General features: G+C 32.1%; 2 protein-coding genes and 1 long non-coding RNA gene across 5 annotated transcripts; 1 reads left to right on the forward strand and 2 right to left on the reverse strand.

The window, feature by feature from the left end:
• Positions 1–372: 372 nt before the first annotated feature.
• LOC145033365 (uncharacterized) lies at positions 373–2,992 on the reverse strand. 3 transcript variants are annotated; one of them, XR_013677505.1, is made up of 6 exons: positions 2,624–2,992; positions 2,314–2,502; positions 1,686–1,722; positions 1,526–1,572; positions 1,142–1,229; positions 375–557 (listed from the first exon to the last, which is right to left on the reverse strand). It is a non-coding gene; the product is annotated as an uncharacterized LOC145033365 (long non-coding RNA). The 3 variants fall into 3 exon arrangements; XR_013677504.1 differs by having other exon boundaries at positions 377–557; positions 1,160–1,229; XR_013677503.1 differs by lacking the exon at positions 1,142–1,229 and having other exon boundaries at positions 373–557.
• Positions 2,993–10,856: 7,864 nt separating this feature from the next.
• On the reverse strand, positions 10,857–12,576 carry LOC145034245 (dimethylallyl, adenosine tRNA methylthiotransferase). The gene is made up of 8 exons (XM_078982618.1): positions 12,385–12,576; positions 12,161–12,307; positions 11,903–12,000; positions 11,728–11,800; positions 11,578–11,638; positions 11,400–11,485; positions 11,214–11,303; positions 10,857–11,092 (listed from the first exon to the last, which is right to left on the reverse strand). The coding sequence occupies exons 1-8, from the start codon at positions 12,502–12,504 to the stop codon at positions 11,030–11,032; spliced, it is 738 nt and encodes a 245-aa protein (XP_078838744.1). The 5' UTR covers positions 12,505–12,576; the 3' UTR covers positions 10,857–11,029.
• A 4,469-nt stretch (positions 12,577–17,045) lies between these two features.
• On the forward strand, positions 17,046–20,183 carry LOC145034246 (FAM10 family protein At4g22670-like). Its single transcript, XM_078982619.1, has 11 exons — positions 17,046–17,303; positions 17,413–17,461; positions 17,708–17,842; positions 17,918–18,005; positions 18,081–18,161; positions 18,277–18,341; positions 18,448–18,588; positions 18,676–18,792; positions 19,355–19,555; positions 19,629–19,686; positions 19,785–20,183. The coding sequence occupies exons 1-11, from the start codon at positions 17,194–17,196 to the stop codon at positions 19,880–19,882; spliced, it is 1,143 nt and encodes a 380-aa protein (XP_078838745.1). The 5' UTR covers positions 17,046–17,193; the 3' UTR covers positions 19,883–20,183.
• The last annotated feature ends 3,300 nt before the right edge of the window (positions 20,184–23,483 follow it).

A 23,483-nucleotide genomic window follows, 5' to 3' on the forward strand; every position in this document is an offset into this window, starting at 1 on the left:
TGTGATGAAATCATATTACCAGTTGTTGGATTAACGTCCTCCCCAGTAATCAGTAGTCCTTTTGCCACAAATGACTGAATGAGGGTTGTTGTAGCAATGCAACTCTTAAAAAAATTTCAAACTTTTGATTAATTTCTCTCAACCAAATTTGCAAAATAAGAAGTAGACTTCACGTTTGCGGTCTGCATAAAATTAATTTTTTTAAAAGTCTGCAGACAATATAAAAATTTAAGTTCTTAAAAAAATGATTTGTTAATATATTATAAACTCTGATTGCAATAATAGGTATGTACATAATTTTTTTATTTAACTTCTATTGAACAATATTACTAAATAATGTCCTGTTTAAAATATTACAATCACTTTGATATAAATAATACTAAAATTTATCCATGACATATTACAAAAATAAAAATATATGTATGTTTCTATAATATATAGGATAAATTAGAATAAACTCCTTACATATTGGTCTCATAAAGGATATATTTTTTTTTATTCAAAGTAGCCAGACAAACTGCTTTCTGCATACCCACGAACCAATTTTGATGCTCTTCCTACAAAATAGTTTTCATAATCATTAAAAGATCTTCTTACGTGCTTGCAAACAAAGAAGGAAAACATGAAATTTCTGAAGCAAAGACTAATGTAATTAGAATCAAGAAAGCAACACAAAGAGATAAAGCTCCATCAAATAGTCATATCAATGTATCAGAGATAATTACCCATAAGAATCTACAATAATAGGTACTTTTGTGTTTGTTATCAATTTTAGATGCTTCATGATCATATTGATAATGAATGTGATTGGTTTCTTTGATTTTGGTTCTCATCATATGAGGTTTCATTTTGTTTTCATATGATAATCTAATAGGTTTCAAGAAAAATTCTTCAAGTCTTTCTTTTAAACACCTGTCAAGTAGAATTTATACTTATAGAAGTAATATATTCATAATTCATGAATAGGAACTAACAGAAAAGCAATCATTGAACTTCAGCAAAAAACAATTTATAACTTTTCCTTCTCAATAAACACCAAGACAAACATAGATTCTACGTGTTTTGTTTAAAAAAACCAAAATCAAAGTGTTATACAACAAAAAAAAAAAAAAAAAAAAAAAACAATAAGGACCAATTTTACCAAGCAGTGTCTACATACATCTGAACAATCGTTTCTTTTTTTGTCATGGTATGTTGCTCTTCTTATATGGAGAAATCTTATCAGCAACCTATACATACGTATTAACAATATAAACAACATAAAATAGGAACTTGGAATAAACTAATATTAGCTAAGACAATATCTAGATAATTTGGAAGAGTTAAAATCATTATTACATGCCAACAAAATTTACCCAACTGATTTTAATGAAGAGTTTGAGTGTGTTTTAAGACAAAAACTATGATTGTGTATATGGGATTCAGAAATAAAACAACATAAACACTGTCTTAAGATGAACATGAACCCGAATCAAGAAAACTTAACATAAAATCGGTAAAAAAATTGCAAAGTTGATCATGATACCTTTGTAACTATCAATAACTTATTGAAAAAACGTATTTCCTGTCGAGCTGCAAGAAAGTACAACTAATTAGCTCATAATTTGTCGCTAATCAACAAATATGGAATTATTATCACATCATTATTAAAATAAAAAAAAAATGTAAATTAAAATTCATCAAACCTCTACATGGATGCCTTTCAATCTTTTGCAGTTTTATCTATTTGAATTTCATCATCAAAAACAATATTAGAAAAAGAAAACCATCTGGATACACCTTAAATCAATGGTTTTTCTTTATTTATAAGGATCATAATTCTTTTTCTAGTACAAAACTGAAATGAAAGTAATATGCTATAATTAGGTATGTTTTCATTTTTATTCTTTTTTTTTTTTTTTTTTCATTTCCCCATTTGTTTCTTTATAATGTATTGTAAGGACACTGCTACTACTACTCATACCTAAAACTACAACCCCTTCATCGCATATTGAAGGTCAACCTTTTATGCGTTTGGCAACAATACACATTGGGTAAATATAATTTTAGTTTCAATTATTCTTATAATAAATATAGGAAATCATGAATATTTCATGGAATGAAGGAAGAACCTGTTGCCTTCACCATCACTTTGGAGGGTCATTATTTATGAATAAGGAGGGAGGTTATTTCCAAAGGCTCAAATGGGCCCATCATAGCATTTTCAAGAAATATCATTCAATAACTGGTATTTAATCTAAAAATACGAGCTATATATTGGTCTGAACATATGTTGGAATTTTCAAAATGCAAGCCACATTCTAGAAATCAAACCTGAGAATTTTCCACCGCATCTGGTAAGTAAATTGTAGGAGGCATCAAATTCATGCTTCCAATTACCGTGAAAAGAAGGAGGGAGAATTTGGACAATAATCGATTTTGTTCCTACCCAATCCTTCCCGTATTCCTAATAGAAGATCGATGACTATCCCCCTCCCCTTTCTTGATCATTATCGTCGACTCCTAATCATAGACAAAAGCAATGGGAAATTCCCCAGATACTGGTGATCATAATCCACTAAAATACCAAGGATTTACAGACAAATGGAGATGAGACAAAGAAAAAAGGTGATTAAAAGCTTACCTGAACGGCGACTACCGGAGCAGATGGTGGTGTCTTCACTTTAAAGAAATACAGTTATTGGGGCGAACGACATTATTTTAGGTGTCGGTTTAGGATGCTTCCGGATATAAGGCTATCAACTGATATTAGCTTATGAATAGTGACCCCAACCATCGCAACCATCATCGGCGGTGACGCCGACGATGAAGTCGACGTTGGCAACCGGTAAAAAGACGGTGCAAGAGGAAGAAGAGCCAAGTAGTCGTGAATCAGGAATGATTTTTGAGACGAAGGGGATATCAGTGGCACGCGTTGGGATCGTTGGAAGAAGAATTTGGAAGTTTTGCTCGAAGAAGATTATAAGCGGTACAAAATAATAACCACGATGGAAGATTTAACTAACCAATTAACAGTACTTTGGGTTATATATATATATATATATATATATATATATATATATATATATATATATATATATATATATATATATATATATATATATATATATATACACACACACACACACATACATACTAGCCGTTACCCGCGCACAACGGTGGGTACAAATAGCTTCTTTCAACGATATTTTTTTTAAAGAAAAATGTTATGTTCCAAAAGAAAGTTCATGTCGTGGGTGAGAGGAAAGGCGGTAATCGTGATAGTGGTTGGTTGAAGGCGGAAGGAGGCAGAGCGGTTGTGGTGGTGGTGGTTATACTGTCTTGGTTACTGGTTAGGGTTCTTCGAGAGAGTGTGCGTATATTTCTTACTTTGAAGGGATTACGAAGATAGATATTATGAAATGGCTTGTTACCTATGTGAGAGAAGATATCCTCTATAAATTGTTGACATTGACCGCTTCAAATGGCTGAAGTGTTGAGATTGACGGGTTCAATTTGCAAATGAATTCTTCTATTAATTTGATACGAGATTTTTAGGGGATAAAGGATAGGATTAAAGTTTTAGTATTATTATATTATAAATGGGTTGTACTTCAAGCTTAATAGTTTGGACGTCTTACAAAAATAATATTATTATATTCAATCTATTTATAGAAATAGTTAGATTTCTTTTATAAGTAGTATATATATATATATATATATATATATATATATATATATATATATATATATATATTATACTGGGATATTAATTTATTTTAATTAATTATTTTTAAATTTTATTTTGTTAGATTAATTCTTTTTTGGATTATTATATATTAATAAATAGTATTTTAAATATTTAATATTTATATATTAATAAGTATTACTTTATTGGATTATTAATTTCTTTTAGTTAATTTGTTTTTTTAATTTCATTTTTATTGGATTAATTATTTTTATGGACCGGGTTTTGACACTTATTTTGGACAACACCACCACTGTCGGACTGGGTGATGGTTGTGATATCGTCCAAAATATGTTATGTTCCTAATATTTAAAATAAATTAGGATATGTTGGATGAGTGATATTTTTTGGGCTTTTTAAGTAAAATAATAAAGAAAACAACTAAAAGAAGTTAAAAACAATTTTAAAATAATTAAAAAATTAATCCAATGAAAATAAATTAAAAATAATTAGTTAAAAGAATTAATGTATAATATATCAATAAAAATAAAAAAAAAATATTAACTCAATAAAATAATATTTATTAATATATAAATAATATATATTTAAATTAATATTTATTAATACATAATAATCCAATAACAAGATTAATTAAAAGAAAGTAATAATATAATAATATAATATTTAATAACCAATAAATATAAAATAAAGAGAAATATTGATATATGTTAAACCAATAAAAAGAAATTTAAATTTCGAATTAAGACATTTAATTAAATTTTAAAATCCAAAACTTGAGGGTAAATTTTAAAACTTTTCAAAACATTAGGATTTAACTTATTTAAATTTCAAAAACAAAACTTTTAAGTTCAAATTTAAACTATAAAACCTAAAGGAAGTAATTTGAAACTTTTTCACAAGATAATTCAAATCTAAATTACAAATAATCAATATTTATCTAATAAAACAAAAGATTATCTAAATTTGACAATTATCTTCACTTTTGGTAAGGATATTCACCCAAAATCAATAAAAAATCGAATTTTCTGAATTAAACAAACAAGTTTATGGTAAGTATCCCAAGCCAAAAGAGCAAGAAAATCGTCAAAAAATGATGTCAGATCCATGTCTTACGTTGTTTATTTTAAATAATAATGCTTTTTTTAATTTACCAAGAAATAAAAGAAAGTTTCAGTGAGCATCTTTCGATTGATCCTGTATTAACATATAATTATTGCGAGTTCTTTTATAGTTGCTAAATATTTTCCTAGATATATAAAAGTATAAACACAAATCTAGGGTCTATTTGGTTTAATTCAACCTTTGTAAATATTATTGGTCTTGAAGATTATATAAATAAAATTACAACTATATCATTCCTTATGTTTGTTGTAGTGGTTTCCAGTTGAAGAATAGAGTGCATGAGGTGTTGGTATCTCAATTAGCAAGACTCAACATTCAGAAACCCCCGAGGGCATTATGGACAACATTTGTTCTCCAAGGAAAACTTTCATCTAATATGTTTTTTTTCTAGGTTCATCTGTTGTACAAACAACAATAGTGTTTTCATATGTTTTATTATTTAAATAGTAAATATCATGTAACTTAGTCCTGTTAGGTTATTTTTATTTTTGCAAAATTTTCTTTTCATGTAACAATGTGATCGTTTCATTTTACAAAATTAGTTTAATGGACTCGATTAAAATGGGCTTAAAAAATCCCAAACCGTGAAGCCAAACCGGAGCCAAACTGTTAGTAACGGTTTGGTTTGGTTCGGTTTTAAATTTTCAATTGTTCGGCTTCGGTTTTTGCTTGACAAAAACCGTTACTAACGGTTTGGCTTCGGTTTGACTTAAAAACCGAAAAAATCGGACCGTGAACACCCTTACCAGCCAAGATAGAGGCAGTAATGCAGTAGGGGGTTCTGAGGACACCATATTCGAAGGTTAATCCATGATTTCTCCAAGATTGTTGTTCATTTGACCCGTTTGACGAAGAAGAATGTTTCTTTCCGGTAAGGGCCTGATCAGTAGGCAACTTTCGAGACGCTGAGGCATAGATTGTGCGAGGCTCCGATTTGACCCGACTTGAGGATATATATGACTTTGTGTTGTATTATGATGCATAAATTATGGGTATGAGTGCAGTGCTTATGTAGAGGGGTCATGTGATTGCATATGCATCGAGGCAATTGAATCCTCATGAGACGAATTACCCTATGTATGATTTGGAGTTAGGGGCGGTGGTTTTTGCCCTCAAGATTTGGAGGCATTATTTGTATGGGGTCAGGTGTACTATTTATACTAATCATAAAAGCCTAAGGTATTTGTTGGATCAGTCGAACTTGAACATGAGACAGCGGAGATGGTTGGATGTGGTGAAAGATTATGACTGCGAGATTTTGTACCATCCTGGGAAGGCCAATGTTGTCTTCATTGCCTTGAGTCGCAAGGCAGCTAGTACATCCGTCATAGATCTGGGTTTGAGGATGGTTATTTTTTCACCACTGTTGGATTTGATCAAGAAAGCTCAAGTATAGTGGTTGAAGAAGGAAAATTGGAAGGAATAGAGGATTAGGTGTCAAATTTCATTATTTAGCAGGGATAGTCGTGGGTTGTTGACTCAGTGCGGCAGAGTATGGGTCATGGTTGCTGGTGGGGTTAGAAGCCCTCGTCACTTATAATGACACACCAAATATGAAGCCTCATAATCATCTCTCTCTTCAAACCTTTGAAGTACTCATGCGAGGAGTACTATATCCTTCTGTAACCTTTCCGGAGGAGTATCCCCAGCAGACCTTTTTGGAAATACCACTCGCGCAGCAAGTCAAGTTCAAGAACATAGGCTAAGGACAGATGCAGTTAGTTTATCACTGCTAAGTGTATGCGCGACGGTGGTATATAATTAAGATCCTACGGACGTAGGATGTGTGTTTCCGCCATATCTCCTGTTCCTTTTCTGGTTGTGGACCTGGGGCAGAGTCACCCATCCGACAGTCTTATTAATTTTAATTATATACAACTTATATACATGGGGTGATGATAGATGAACCAGGCATGAGTCCTACCAGGAACTACGAGGCAAAGGCTGCCCAGATCTACACGTGAACATCCTACCAGGATGAAAACAGATAAGTAAGTCAAAACCCACACATTCTGTATGGATTACAACAGCAGACCCAACAGTGAAGATCCACTGGCTTGCCCAGTGAGGATCAAATTTCAATTGGGAACAAGAAAATCATATAGAACAGAAGTACCCACCTTTTTCCTTAATTCATGAATAACCACTTAGGAGTTGAACTTCGGGATGAAATTCCCTCTAACGGGGGGATGATGTCACAACTCCAAATTCTAGACCTAGCATGGTCTAAACCCTAACCAAGTACCAGTGTAAGTCACATTGCAGTCATTGTTGCATTGTATCTTCTATAACCATTAGTGCTTGTTTATAAGCTACATAACTGAGCCTAAATTGGAACTTAAGTTATAATAGGAAGGTATAACCCAACTTTTGGCTAAAGATTAAGGTCTAAAACATAAATAACATCACATATAAGTGTTTACGGTCTAAAGGAAGAATGATCAAGGAGTTCACGGTCCTAATAGCTTCTAGAATGGAGGTTCACGGCCTAAGCAATTAAAAGCAATGTAGTTCGCGGTCTAATATCAAGGTCAAAGATGTTTCACGGTCCAAAGTCAAAGGAAGCAATAGGTTCATGGTTCTAAGTTAATTCTAATCAATTGTTTACGGCCATTATGAAATGAAAACATGTGTTCACGGACAAGCTCAACCGTGAACTCCCCCCCCCCCCCCCCCCTAATGGGCTAAAAATCAATTCAAGCCCAATATATCAACCGTAAACATCTTAGGCCCAATAACAATTCATCCGTAAACATTCGTACATTTGCTCTCAATCTTCATCCTTGAACATCCCAAATCATTTCAATCTTCAAGTGTTTACGCCTCAGGATCTTCAGATCTTCATAATTCTTACCAAGAACATTCATATCCTCCTTCAAATCTTCATATCATCTTCAAATCTTCAACAACTCCTCAAGAACACACTTTAAACCCATTCCAACTGTAAACCCAATTTCAACCGTGAACCCCCATTTTCAACATTTTCCAGTTAATTCCCAATTAATTGTAAGTACTTATTATATATTTACATTAATATTCTTATTAATTTAAATACGACGTCAAATATAATTATTTTTAGGAGACGATCACTGTTACATATTCTAACACGAGGAGCATTTGTAATCACTTCGAGTCCGATCAAGCATGCGCCCTAGAGGTGAGTTCATACCCCCATATTTTTCCAAGCTTTTTAATGTTTTTAGGGGGAAATACAAGTGAAACACAAGTAATTTTGTGTTTAAAAGTATAATTTTGTTTATTATATTTTCTTATCGTTAACATGCAATGGAACGCAGAACTTATTTAACATGACAAACATTGTTACTACTAAACTTACGAACAATTTTACAGAACACGTTAAGACACAAACATTACAAGCACAAACTTTAACTCGGAAACAAACTTAGGGGCTGTTTGGTAGCCTCTTAATTGAGAAATTAAGAGGCGGCCTCTTATTATTTCAGATGTAGTGCGTTTGTTAGCCTATAAATAAAAGGCTCTTAATTTCTTAAAATCCTCTTAAACTTTCAGACTTGAAATCATATCTGAATAAAAAAAATACACGCCCTTCCCTCTATTGCCCTCATATGAACGCTTCCATAACCCACCTTCACTAGATCTTCTCTCCTATCTCCTCCCACCTCCCACTGACTCCAATGCTAATCACCTCTTCTCATCACCGAACACCTCATCCTATTGTCGGCCACCTCCTCCCATCGTCGACTCGCACAACACCGCCACCTCATCCTATTGTCGGCCACCTCCTCCCATCGTCGACTCGCACAACACCGCCGCCCCATTATCAACCTCGTACACCCATACGTTTCACATAACTTCTGATATCACTCCCACCTCCATGAAATCGAGTCCCACCACCGAACTACGACCTCCGAGGCTAAGCTCCGACATCTCCAGTTCCACCCTCGAAAGCGCCGCCATTGCCAATGCCGGTCTCCGATCTCCTTTATTGGTCAAGTATGAAGATGCTAAAATCACTCCTCATTCGTGAAATCGAATTTTTTTCATGATGTGAAATCAAAAATCGATTTAATATTCTTAGTTTTTAAATGTTCATGTTTTGGTTTTTCTGTGATGTTGTGATGTTTTAAATTTGTAGTTTCATTCCAAATTAGTTATTGATTTCTAGTTTCATGGAATAATCATAGTTGTTATTATCATAAACTGATCTACAGTTTCCAAATTGGTTATGGATTTAGAGTATTGTGTGATTTTTTATGGTTAAGATGACGGTGGATGAAGGCTGTGAACTTTTTTTTGTCCAAATTGTTCCTTTTTGTCTCTCATTTGAGCAATTGGAACTTTAGAGTTTAGGCATTGATGTTTGACCTTGAGCAATTGGAACTTTAGCATCTGATGTTTCTTGTATCCATTTTTGCTTTTGTATGATGAAGATGTTAATTTCTCATCCTTCTACAAAAAATTCTCACTGTGGAACAATGTGGAAAAACCATTAAGCTTCAAATTGTGAGAATTGGGTTGTATGTATGTAATGTGATCGATATAAGCATAGAGTTTAGGTTGTTTTCATAGCTATTGTAAAATTGTTTTTGTAAGGGTTAAATACAAAAAACAGTAATGTATTTTTATTGATTTATTTATTATAGCATTATACTTTTACCTCTTTATATTAGAGCAGTGTTTGATTTAATTTTTTTTTTTAATTTGAATCTTGCATTGTGTTTATACTTTTTTTTATAATTATTCAAGAAGTTGGTTTGGTTATTTTATAAATAGAAACATTGAATTAAACAAAAAAAAAATAAGTGAAGGGTAAAATGGTCATTTTTATAATTCAACACATCAATTCAGATGTTCCAACCAAACAACATGTTAAAAATTCAGAACTTAAAGTTTCAGATCCTCTTAGAAATTCAAACCTCTTAAAAATTTAGATCTTAAAAATTCAGATGTTGCCAAACAGCCCCTTATAAACAATGGAACATATGTACTACTTTTACAAAGATACATGTTATTAACAAAAAGGGGTTTTAGTGTATTATTTGTGAATTCGTTAAGAGAACCAAATTGTGAGACACGTCTTCTGGTAAGTCTACATCTTAAGAACCAGAGTCTACTGGAGGGAGAGCGTGAATTTTTGTATAGATCTATACGAAACGGACAATCTTGCACGCTGACTCTTAGCTACAGTCACCCTGGGTGACAAACGTCATTTCGGTTTACGACGTCCGAAGTACGTCGTAGTTATCGTCAATCAGCATGGTTATAAGAACTCACAAGGTTAAACAATGACTCGTTCACGTAATAATATGCTTAACAAACAGGCTCCGGGGTTAATAACTACGCGATTACTTGGTATATACGCAAGGGTGATATGAAATTAACATTCGACATGCAGTGGGATGTGTGACTTCCGCCTCATTTCCTGATGCTTGTTTGGTTGTGGACTTAAGGCATAGTCACCCAATCGACCGTCTGGTCGATCTAAATTTCTATAACTCGTATATACCAAGCGATCACCGGAGAGTATTAACGTCACATAATTTGTTCATAAGGGCTAAAAGTGCATTTGTTTTATACTTGTGGACTGCGGCTTTTTTTTTTTTTTTTTCTCTTTTTCTTATATTGCAGATGGACGTGCGAGTTATGTTTCGGTTGGATATTAATTGGATCCAATATGTATTTGATCCGGTTGTTTGCTCCAGGGTCTATATTCATTGAGTGTGTGTATATTTCTCACGACTAAAAAATATCATGCACACACAACTCACAGTTTTCTCGCATTCTCTCCTCGTCATCTTCATGTTAGGGTTTTTAGTTTGTGAGTCATGTAACTACATAGATTTCTTCTTCGTTGTTAGATTAGGTGAGTGTAGTGTAGGGAGTGGCTTGGAGTGAGTATTGTTGTAGAGTGTGAGTGATTTTTGTAGAGAGTTTTCAATAGTAAATTCTTTGAAACCAAGTGGTTCTTTGTTTACAATAAAAGAAGTGTCGATGTTTGGAATTTCTTTGTGTTTCTAGAACATCTTAAAGACGTCAATGAATTTGTTTATCTAGACAAGAATCATTATATGAAGTTATGAACACCTTTCAGAACTAACCGAATGTTTAAATACAATATACTCATAGTTTAAGTATCATTATATGAACACGTTTCAAAACGGTGTAACTGCACTCAAAAAGAACACCAAATGCTCAATGATATAGACAAGAATCTATTGCATATTTTCTACCTCAACACTAGACAGTAATGAACTTGAGCACAGCCCCACGAAGCTTTTCCATGTATTCTGCTGCTTCTTTCTGCATCATCAAAAAAGGCATCCATATATATCAGAAAACAAATTAGATTTTTAATTAGTTGATTAATTATTGAACATAGAAAGTTGTTACTAAAAGATATTTGTAATTCTGCTTGTTTTACCTGATTAGCCTTACGAGCACCTGCTATGTTTTCATCAAGAAGTGCCAATAACGGCTTATTGATCTCATTCTTTTCCACCATGTCCAGTAACTGTGTGCCAAAATATTATTAGCAAAAGTATTAAGGGACATAATAAGATTTTCCTTAAGTATTTTTAAGATAAGTTATAGTTTTTATGTCACATACAGTTGCTTTCATGTCCTTTGATGAAAAGATTTTGGTTAGGTTCTCTTTTGCCTTCACTATGTTACGTTGCAATTTATCATACGCTTCTGTAAAACACATATAAAAAAAAAAAAAGTAAGAAATCTTGAAGGTTTACAAGAACTTGAAAGTTGAAAATATCATGAAATAGCTTGATAACCTATTCCTTCAAGGAGAGCCTTTTGTAGCGCTTCCAATTCAATCACTCTGTCTTCCATATCCTACAAAGGCCATTGTTACTCAAATCATCATGAACTTTTATTAATCTGGGATATTTATAATTTAATTATATAGTAGAAATCAAGCATACCTCGGTTTTTGATACTGCAAACCGAAGCTGACCTAGTTCAAGCTTTAAGTAAGAGAAAAATTCATCATTTAACCTATGAATAACGATGTTAATATGGCTTTAATGGTGACGATAAGGTAAATGTTTAAAAACACAAGTAGGAAGTAGGAAGTGAAGGTGAAATGAAAGAGCTTACCTGGGTCTCATTCTTGCAATCTCGAAATCAAGCTCCTGAGCTTCGGTATCAAGAAAATATTCAATCAACTTTGCAGGAGTATCCGGAACACCCCGAGACTATAACACATATTAAACGAGCAATCACATAAACATAAGAATCAACTACAAAAAAAATTTCAATTTCCAAACACGATGTCCCAATTTCATCAGTTGTAGAGGAAAAGGAGATTCGAATGACGCAACTTCGGACAAAACGTAGAAAGAATTCAGAATTGACCTCACGCAAAGCGCGACGACGCTCCTTTTCTTCTTGGACTTGACGTTGGAAATCTTCGCGGGCGTCGGCGTCTCTCTCGAGGCGTTTCTGGAATTCACGTCTGGCTAAGTGGCCTGTGCTCGGTGGCCCTAATATCCCTTCCGGATCCTTCCTTCGCACAATCAGATAGAAATGTAAGAGAGGCAATTAGAAGTAGTAACTAAACTAACAGAGTGAATGTATACCCATCCTATGCAGCGAATTTTGGTTCTGAAGCTGGGGGAAGTTCTGGTACGATTGATAGTTACGCGAGTGAATGCGGCGGTTGATGCGGTGGCGATACCGAGAGCAAGAGTACCGGCCATAGCGACGGGTGGTGGTAACGACGTTGGTTGTGGCTTTATCCTTTGAAACGCGCGCAGAAGATATTATCTTGATTGCTTTGATATTTTATAGAGTAATTTCTGAAACTGAACTCAAATACCGGGTCTTCGACTCTTGTTATCTGGATTATAATCATTTCCTATGGGCTGCCGAAATAATATGGGCTTAACCAAAAGGCTGCTTCAGAGTTACAATTTATTCGTGTTGTTTGTTTAAAAAAATAAATAAAAAAAAAATAAATAAAAAAAAAACATGTTTAGACTATTTTTTATTTGCCACATAGCATATGCTTAGCATTTGTCTGTCGTAGCGTTTGTTTTTGTAAAAGGCTTCCGCAAAGCCTTTACGTGTGTTCTGTGCAACGTAACATTTGATTTTTTTTACATGTTCTTTTTAGTGTTCTTACAGTGTTGTAAAACTATAATTATTAATTTCGGTATTGAGAACTATAATATATACAATAAAATCCTAATATTATTATTGATTTGACAAGAAAATATTAAACTTTAGTTTTTTTTACAGTAAAATCCTAACTACCGATAATTTTTGATACGTTTACCATTTTTTTCCGGTTAGCCGGTAATTAATATTTTATTGTCAAAAAAATAAAGTTTAAAATTTTCTTGTCAAATCGTGAATTAAGACTTTACTGTCAAAAAATAAAGTTTTAGATTTTTTGTCAAATCGTTGAAAATATTAAGACTTTAATATATATTTTTTTGTTAGAAATTTAAATGTATGATAATCTTTAAGTATAAGAGTTATTGAAACTTGCTTTGGTCAGCTAAATTGTATTGAAATCCTTGAAATCCTTAACGTTTGTTTCTTATTAAATAGTGTTTTTTTAATTTCAACAAACCGACATTGGAAAAATATAGATAATCAAAAAAGAAAGAAGGAATCAAGGTTGTGTTGGATTTTTGCAATCCTAAAATGGAGAACTAAGAAACCAGAAAAAACGAAATTGCCTTTCTTACATATTCTCCGCATTCACACCCTTTTGATTACACGTGTGTTGTTTGTATTTGTACAATTTTTTCCAACTTTTCAGTTCAAGATTTCGCGACGACCAAGAAAAAAGTTTTACAAGTTTTCTCACCCACTTTTGCTCTTACTTTTGCATTTGTTTCCCCTGCTCATGATTGTATCAGAGTAAAGATGATGATGGTACAAAAAACAATGGTGCTACAATGAAAATCACAATTAGAATTTCTTGTGCTATGAAAATACACTAAAGTCCTAATATTTTCATCGATTTGATAAGAAAGTCCTAAATAATTTTCAATTTGACAAGAAAGTCATGAACTTTATTTTTTTTTTTACGGTAAAGTCCTAATTACTAGCTAACTGAAAGAAAATGATAACTATTTTAAATTTATAAAATTAGTTTATTTAAATTTCAGTTTACTGCAACAGTCAGTTGTTAAAAAACAATCATGTTTCTTATTACAGGTTGTATCTGTTTGGTCCACATTTTCTGCCGCAAGGGATTCTAGAGGTAGTTTATAGACTTCATGAATTTTCGTTTCGAAAAAACAAACAACACCTAAAATTTACAATTTTATAGTGTTTTTATGTTTTATATAATTTATGAAACTTTTTTTTAAATAAAATATAGGAATTGATCATAAACGTCACGTCGTAAATTAACAAGATTTGAATTTCCTCAGACAAAATGTTCCACAACTATATATCAATTCATGATTATTGTTGGTATGTTGTTTTACCAATTTTCATGCACAATTGCGAAGGGTTAATGACTTAGAAATATAAAGAACTTTGGTATTTATCGTAATTACCAGTCATATTACCCTATTTTAAATAGGTCAAACAAGTTAAATGGACAAATGTGAACGAAAAAAACATAGTTACCTAAATGTGGATAAAAACCAAAGTTTCTTATCCGTTTTGGTAATATTGGACAAGAACCGTCTCAGAGACTATGCCATGGGATCATGCTCTGACAGTCAATGAACAATTAGGTTAGGCTTGGTCTAATCCAGTTCAGTTCCGGCTAGTCATGGGCTAGGTTGTGTTGCTAGGTCTTTTAAAGCACATACAACTTAGCTCCTTAAGCGTATACAACCTAACCCCTAACTAGTTGCGCTTAAATTAGGTTGGCCCAAGGCTTGACCATCTCCTCATACACAAAAGACCGTATAACCCAATTTCATGTCATATCAATGGATCTTATGACCACTTGCATTTAACATAAAAAACCCAGTATTACCAAAATGGGTAAGGAACTTGGTTTTTGTCTATAGTTAAGTAACCATGTTTTTCGTATACATTTGACCAGTAAGCTTGTTTCACTTGTTCATAATAGTGTAATGTTACAACTTATTACCAATCATATTATCTTATTTTGAATAGGTCAAACAGGTTCAATGGTCAAATGCGTACGAAAAATATGGTTACCTTAATATAAACAAATATCAAAGTTCGTTACCTGTTTGTATATGTCGCCTTGTAAATTATTCAAGAGATATTATTTTACCATCTACCACAAATACACACAAAATTATAAAATTATGCTCGTAAAATTTATTAATTTCCGCAAATATGAGTATGTTACATCTACCTAACAATTTACACATTTGAAGTGTATCTTTTTCTTCATTTTGTTGAGAAGAAACTTTTTTTTTACTTACATAGGTACTAATATTTTTTACTTGCATAGATACTAATATAATATTTTTTACCTACACAACCAACTCAACTTGTTGCTCATTTATCTATTCACTCATTGTATTGTGATCACCAATTAATTATAGATTACAATTTTAATTATTAAAAAAATCGTATCGCATGCTTTTGACGAATATAATTATTTAGTATTGTTAGTCATTCTAAAATAGCAAGCCATCAAATCTTCAAAGAGCTAATCAGTTTTTGGATAGGTCCTTATAGTTTAAGCAGAAGGAAAACCGATATTCAATATGTATCTCTGAAGTTGAGAAATAATTGATGAGATTGAGCCTTCATGAAAATATCCAAGCATTGGTATGTAAAGAGTATGTACAGTACTCGAATTTGCCCAAAGGTAGCCTTTTCCCATACATAATGTATATTCATCCCTATATGTGTTGTGCGTTGATGTTGGACTGCATTACCAGATAAAGAGACCGATAACCAGGGTGCATTTAGTGTTCCTCATACTGTGTTTTAAACGCATTGTAGTTTGGTTCATGGGGTGTGTATAAGAAATGTTGAGCCTCGAAAATGTAAGATTTTGAAATGCACCCACAAGACTTCGAAATTAAGAAGGATCGAACATCAGATCACCAAATATGTCACTACATTTGGAGTTTGAATATATAGGGGTTGCAACCAGTTTGCAATTCTTCTTGTTAGCTCGTTTAAGAATTTCCTCAATATATTTATGTGGGCTCTAGAACATACACATAGGCTTATGGGTGACCAAAATGCCCCAAAAATGTGAGACACCCCAAAGTAGTCATAACTCGGGTTTGAGAGTCGTGATGAGCATGATTTTGTGTTCATGTGAACAAATCGTGATCACTTTTTTATAGCATTTTTAAGTAATCAACTTACATCTATTTTTTATTCGTAAAGTAAATCCTCGTTTATTAGAACATTTCTTTTATATTAGTGAAATTTTTGATATGTAAAGTAAATCCCCAAACACACATTTTGGGGACGAAATGATGCACTATTTGGGTATCACATACAAGTGTATCATAGTGAAAATTTTGAATGTTTATTTATATATATATATATATATATATATATATATATATATATATATATATATATATATATATATATATATATATGGGATGAAACAATGCACTGTTTGCTGCCCTTTTACGCCCAGTGTTCTACAACGTATCCTTGCTTGGTGCGACATTCATTTTCAACAATTCTCTTCGGTTAGTGGGCTTGTTACCTATGTCGTGGACCGGGGAAACTGCCTAAAGAAATGGAAAATTTTGTTAGCCGTTTTGTATGGTTGTCTATAAAGTATCTGAAGGGCTCGTAATAAAAAATACAAGCAAAGAATCCAAGTTGGAACTAGTTGATTGATACTTTTAGGGGCCGCTTGTTTTTTTTATGAAGATCTACGCAACCATTTTTATATGCGTCACATAGACAACGCCCAGACATATGTAATCGCAGAGTGTTTGTTTTTCGGAAGTGCACATATCAAAAAACGTCTACGCGAGATCTTCCTGATGCAAACATGAGCCACTGTCTTCAAAGGTCTTCACATCTCGTTTTAACCTAAACAAAAAGAAACATGGGCTACTGTGTGTTTTTTTTTTTTCTAAAAATTTATTTTTAATATTTATGATATGAAATTTATTTTGAAAAATCAATTTATTTCAATAACTGCAGTGTTAAAAACAAACGATCATCTTATTACATACTGCAAACGTATAAACGATCATCTTATTACATACTGCAAACGTATGGTCAATTTATTTTTACCGACTAAGCCTGCAGATGTGATGTTCATATTGGCTTGTTATCGGACGAGGGACTTGAAACGACAGTGTCAAAAGTCTCTATCTTGACCCGAGTCTCATCTTATCCGTTGGTTTAGAAGCTACTAGAAGGAAGCAGCTAAAACCTTCAGTGTCGGAAGGTAACCTTCGGCAAACCCGCCCCCAAAAATCAAAATCACATACACTCTGAAGTGATCGGAAATGGATGCCGCTAAGCTAGAGCAATTAAAGCAGTTTGTTAATAAGTGCGAGTCCGATCCGTCTATTCTCAACGACCCTTCGCTATCCTTCTTCCGTAATTATATCGAAAGGCAAATATCTGTTTAATTTCTTTCGGTTTTTCATAACTGTCGATTTCTTGATTCATTCTCCTGGATTTGCTTGATTAATTACGTATATGTTTGGATTTCTCTATTTCAGTCTCGGTGGTAAGGTTCCGTCGTCATCAAAGCATAAGGAGAATGAATCGGTACTTCTCTTAATCTGATCTTGTGTTTTAGTGTTTTCTTACCGTGTATTTCATCTTGTTGAAACGTTTTGGGGATCTTCATAGAAAAAGTCGATTTTTTGTTTCACTTTTGAGATGATTCGTTTCTTTGTAAAATTAAACAAAATTTACTACAGCTGCTTTCACTATATTTTTGTCGATTGCTAAGTGTTGTTGATGTAAAATGGGTCATATCTCAACACTCTTACTTGACAATTGACATCACAGAAGCCTTATGTGGTTGAAGAGAGCGATGAAGAAGTAGAACCACCACAAGAAGAAGAAGAAGAAGACGAGATAATAGAATCTGACGTTGAGCTCGAAGGAGAAACCGTGGAGCCTGATAATGATCCTCCACAGAAGGTCTCTTTCATTTTAATCCCCTTTTTGAGCTTTTGGTGCCGTATTTTGTTTAACATTGAACATATTACATCTCAGATGGGAGATTCTTCTGTTGAGGTCTCTGATGAAAATCGTGATGCTTCCCAAGAAGCAAAAGCTAAAGGCATGGAAGCCATTGCCAATGGTCTGTTCCTGTCTCTTCTTCTTTATCATCAAATTTAAGATCAAACTTATAGTTTGCTTGAAATTGCATAAATAGGTAACCTAGAGGAAGCAATTGAGTATCTCACGGAGGCAATTCTGCTCAATCCTACTTCAGCTATCATGTATGCAACTAGAGGTAAAAATAAAAACAGAATCGTTAGATTTTATTCTTGTCTATGTTTATAACTTTATATAAATTATATTCTAGATGACTTAACCTGAAATGTCTTGGTTTCTTTTTCTTCATACAGCCACTGTATATATCAAAATGAAGAAACCGAATGCTGCCATTCGGGATGCTGATGCTGCACTACAGGCATCCCATTTTTTATAATCTTTGTACAATACTATATACTATATGATGATAATGTTTAATTCTGGTTATTAATTTAACTTTTTTTTTTTTTGGGTTGATTTTGCAGATTAATCCGGATTCTGCTAAAGGCTATAAATCACGTGGGATTGCACGGTCAATGCTTGGTCAATGGGAAGAGGCTGCAAAGGATCTTCATGTTGCATCAAAGCTTGATTATGATGAGGAAATAAGTTGTGTTCTCAAAAAGGTTAATCTTGAGAAACAATTACTTAATATGGATAATTGTGTTTGTTCCTATGCGTTTTATTTTAATACAATTACTTGGTGAATTAAGGTTGAACCAAATGCACATAAAATAGAGGAACACCGAAGGAAATATGATAAATTGAGGAAAGAGAGAGAGGACAGAAAATCAGAACGTGAGAGGCAACGTCGACGAGCTGAAGCTAAGGTCAACTCAACTCCTTTTGCTCATATATATCTGTTATTCCTTTTTTGAGTAAATTAAAAATCGTCCCTAAGTTTTACTGTTTTTTGCAATTTTGGTCCTTCTTCATGGTTTTTCTAACAATTTTTTCTAATTATTGTAATATGATAAATTGCAAAACTAGTCCCTGAATATCACTGCTTTGTGCATTTTTAGTTCTAAAAAGTTTGCTTGCTATTTTGGTCCTTATTTGTGGTTTTGGTAACTGTTTTCCACCAAAATGTAATAATGAAACATTAAATTGGATTAAAATACTAGTCCATGAGTATCACTGTTTTTTTTTTTTTTTTTTTTTTTTAGTCCCCAAATGCTTTCCCTTGGTCCTTATTTCAAGTTTTTGTGCCATCTTAGTATAATAATTGCAAAACATTAAATTAAATAAAAAATAAAAAAATCAGCAAATGGTAATATAGTCTTTTTACAAAACGTTACACAAGCCTCAAATAAGGAACAAAATTCAAATAAAAACAGCCATACTCAAGGACCATTTTTATAATTTACTCTTTTAACTTTTTAATCTCTATAGGCTGCATATGAAAAGGCCAAAAAGCAAGAACAAGCATCTTCAAGTGAAAGATCAGGTGCTGGCGGCTTTCCAGGTGGCAGCATGCCGGGAGGTTTTCCTGGTGGCGGCATGCCGGGAGGGTTTCCAGGTGGCGGAATGCCTAGAGGTGCCTCCCCTGGAGGCGGCATGCCTGGTGGAATGGACTATACCAAGATTTTGAATGTAAGTTTGAATGAATTTGGAGATTTAATTAGCAACAAATTTGTAGGTATTAATTTTTTAAAAACCATGGCAGGATCCTGAACTAATGGCAGCATTCCAAGATCCTGAAGTAATGGAAGCTTTACAAGATGGTAATTTTTTTGTTATTTATTTGCCTGTACATTACTACTATTATTTTATAGTTATATTATATATATTATTTTATTTGTTTTGAATTTGGCGTTTGCAGTGATGAAAAATCCGGGTAATCTTGCCAAGCACCAGGCAAATCCTAAGGTGGCTCCTGTGATCACCAAAATGATGAACAAATTTGGAGGAGCTAAGTGAGGGGCAATTTCGGGATTATTGAGCTTTTAAACTCTATGGCCCTTGTAAAACTTAAATCGAGATAGCGGTTGCATGTTTTGTTGAAATTTTGTGTTGTAGAGAATTTATGATTTTCATGTAGTATTGTGTTTGTAGTTTTTGATAAAAATAAATTCATCAAGCGTCTGTCAGGTAGGATCTTGATCTGAATTTTTAAGAAGTTGTTGTGGGAGGGAAGCTGTAGTGTAATACAGAGAGAAAAGAGAAAAGTTTTGCTGAAAAATTAAGGTATTTTTAGAATATATTTATTTATTTTTGTTTAGATATATATAACTTATTCTCTTAAAAATTAAAAGACTGCTTAACAATTAAACAATTACAAGTTTGTTTTTAATTGAAATTTTAAAAAGCTATCAAACAGTACATCAGCAACCTAATGAAGTTTTTAGATTAAAAGTATGTTATACATTAAAAGTTGGGAGAATGTTTTTAGAGTTGGTTCATTCTGTCCTAAAGTATTTTCGGAAAGTATTTTTGGTGTTTTATGAGGGATTACGGTGGGTTATGATATATTTTTTTGTCCTTTTAACCTCTAATAGCCTCTAAACCATGCAATAATGACTATTTAGACCAAAGGAAACTCACCTCATGTCACCAAGAGAGCTAAAAAAAAATAAGTTAGAATCATTTAACATAAACTCAAAGATTGGCCCTTGGAGAGAGAGAGAGAGAGTTCTATTATTTTTTAATTGTTAAAATAAATAAATATTAAATTAAAAAATAAATAAATACCCCAAAGGTATTATAGTCATTTAAATTTTCGAATGGATTATTTTTATATACAAACTAATTCAAAAGGACTACGAAGCCAAAAAGTCATGGTTTGGATTAAAACTCCTAAAAAGAAGAATACTACAGGGACCATTTTTACAATTTTATCTTTTGGTTTTATAGGGGTATAAGATGAGTTTTATTTGGTTTAAATGTGAATGCATTTAACAAGTTAAATGATCAAATGTGTAAAAAAAGAAAACTGTCGAAATGTGAACAATTTTTTTTTTACAAATTTCTTAAGATTTTTTATAATTTCTTACAACATTTTTATTATATTTTTTTTATAGGTTTTTCTAATAAAAATGTTTTAGACTTTGCTTATAATTTATTTTTAACTTTTTTTATACTTTCATATAATTTAATTTTAATACAAGTGCTTTTAAACCAAATATTTTATAAATGTTTAAAAATTTTCTTACAAGTTTTTAACTTGTTTTTTTTTTTACATTTTCATATATTTTTTTTTATAACTTTCATACATTTATTTCTAAACTTTCTTTTACAAAATTTTTAAAGTGTTTCACAGATTTTGTATTACAATTAATCATATTTTATAACATTTTAAAATACTTTCGTTAAAAACTAGTTTAAAACGTTGTATTAAAAAATTAAACATCCTAGTTAAAAAGTATTTTAAAGTTGGAATGATTTTAAAGCATTTCCATTTTTATAGATTTTTTTGTGTTTTTTATCTGCTAAGTAATATTTTCTTTTTATTTTTTTTTAAATACCCTCGTATTTATTGTCATATATTTAATTTATTTAATTTTATTATTAGATAGGATGCTTAGTAAAATTCGTACTTAAATTGTAAAGGATTTCAGGAGTGAGGGTAAAAAGGGTAAATTAAGGACATACTTTTAAAGAAGAAGGAGAAGGAGGGACCATAGTTGTCATTATGGAAATAAGTTGGACATGCGTCGGGTATATAATCCTTACGGGAACCCTAACCCTAACTCAAGTAGTGCAGCCGCCATCATCGGAGTCGTCTAGCCGCCACCCTCACCTCACCCACCTCCGACCCCTTATTTATTTTAAAAATATTATATATGCTTAAAACAACTAAATGATGTAAAAAATAAATAGTTCTATTATATAGATATTTGAAGTCTTGTCCAAGTCAGACTTCTTCAGCTCGATGAGATGAGAGGAGCAAGTCCTCCGTTACCGTTAGTATCCAATTTCTTCCACAATAGAAATACTAATCATTTGGTCATTTCTTGATTTCTAGGTTTATGTTGTATTTCTTTTAATTGAACTTTAAATCTATATGAGTGCACAATCTCTTAAACTTCCTTTTATTCAATCCTTGAACAAACTTGAAGCTAATTCTAGTGTTCTGATTGAATATCTACTTTACTTGATGAAACATCTGATATGTTTCATAATTATCCAAGACTTTCTGCAAGTCATGGTTAATTTCTTCAGTATGATGTGAGACACATCATCACAATAATACTTCTATCGAAGTATCATGATCAGACTAATTGGTTGCAGAGGTTATTCATGTATGAGATCTTTTAGTATATATAATTTCTATTTATCTTAAAGGTAGAACCTCAAGATATAATACAAGTTATAGAAATTATAACCATCAAATGTTACTGTCTCTTGAAACTCAACAAGAGAGAGGTTTTGCAGGGCATAAAATTATTAACAGTTATCTACAAAATTTAACAAAGTTTCATTTAGTTTTTTTTTTTTTTTTTTTTTTTTTTTTTTTTTTTTTTTTAATATTAAAATTAATACATTTTATTGTTTCTTACAAAAATAATTTATTGAAGTCTAGGATCCAAGTAAGGAAACAAGTAATTGGTTAGGTGACCTTTACCCATAAACTTAATCAAATTCGGTAGATAGCGATTACAAATTGCATATGATATGTAACTCCTAGAATATGGGATCCTAAACAACTATTGCTTAACTTGGCATGTTTATCCCATCTATGCCTCAGACCTCTCATGATTAGGTGAATTTTATCACATAAGATTCAGATCAAGCCATCCTACTTGAAACAACTTGTAGCATTGCAACTATCCAGTAACAATGCAACCCTTTAAAAACTAGAAACTACAAAACTACCCCGAACATTAAAATCCAATCCTAGGCTCAAGTGACCCTGTGATGTTAGAACCCTCAAAAGATAACGAGTGTTCTTCAAAAGGTCGACAATGACTTGCATTTTTAGAAAATCTTTTATATATGTTTTACAATTATAGTTTATAAAAACATGGTCTCATGAATATTGCATTCATCCAACAATTCATGTACCCTTTTGTAGATTTCATATCACTTGTTATGAGGTTCTTTTGGTGCCAAATAAAACTTCATTTTATTTGTTGTTAACCGTGATCAATTATAAACTAAAATACATTATTTTAAAGTTTAGTCGTAGATCGATTTTAAGAACCGGTAATAGTCTTAATAAAACTTTATTTCATACTTAAGAATTGGAGTTTTGGATGAGTTATGAAATCACTATTTTAAATTTCCTTTTAACAATAAAAAACTTACGACTTCATGAATTTATAGAATAAACTTAAGTTATTTTATAAACTCAATTTTATGCATTTTATGATAAAAGTCGTATTTGATAAACCAAAACTTGGGTGATGATACTTGTGTTTTAAATCTCATTTAGTATGCATAAAACATAATATAAACATGTTGCGTTATGTTTAAAACACCAGTATCATGTATTAAGTTTCGACGCAAAAAATAATCACTAGTTTTATTATTTGCCGTTATAACGCTATAAACCGATTTTAGTCTTTTTAATAAAACTCCT

The sequence above is a fragment of the Lactuca saligna genome, chromosome 3 (assembly GCF_052625555.1).
Source record: "Lactuca saligna cultivar CGN05327 chromosome 3, ASM5262555v1, whole genome shotgun sequence".
Taxonomy (NCBI): domain Eukaryota; kingdom Viridiplantae; phylum Streptophyta; class Magnoliopsida; order Asterales; family Asteraceae; genus Lactuca; species Lactuca saligna.

Coding starts and splice junctions, on each gene's coding strand:
- LOC145034245 (XM_078982618.1), bottom strand. CDS start 12,504: ATGGCCGGTACTCTTGCTCTCGGTATCGCCACCGCATCAACCGCCGCA. Junction 12,001..12,160: donor GTCGTCGCGCTTTGCGTGAG/GTCAATTCTGAA, acceptor TATGTGTTATAG/TCTCGGGGTGTTCCGGATAC. Junction 11,639..11,727: donor TTGCAGTATCAAAAACCGAG/GTATGCTTGATT, acceptor TGGCCTTTGTAG/GATATGGAAGACAGAGTGAT.
- LOC145034246 (XM_078982619.1), top strand. CDS start 17,194: ATGGATGCCGCTAAGCTAGAGCAATTAAAGCAGTTTGTTAATAAGTGC. Junction 17,304..17,412: donor TTCCGTAATTATATCGAAAG/GCAAATATCTGT, acceptor TCTCTATTTCAG/TCTCGGTGGTAAGGTTCCGT. Junction 18,589..18,675: donor TAAGTTGTGTTCTCAAAAAG/GTTAATCTTGAG, acceptor TGGTGAATTAAG/GTTGAACCAAATGCACATAA.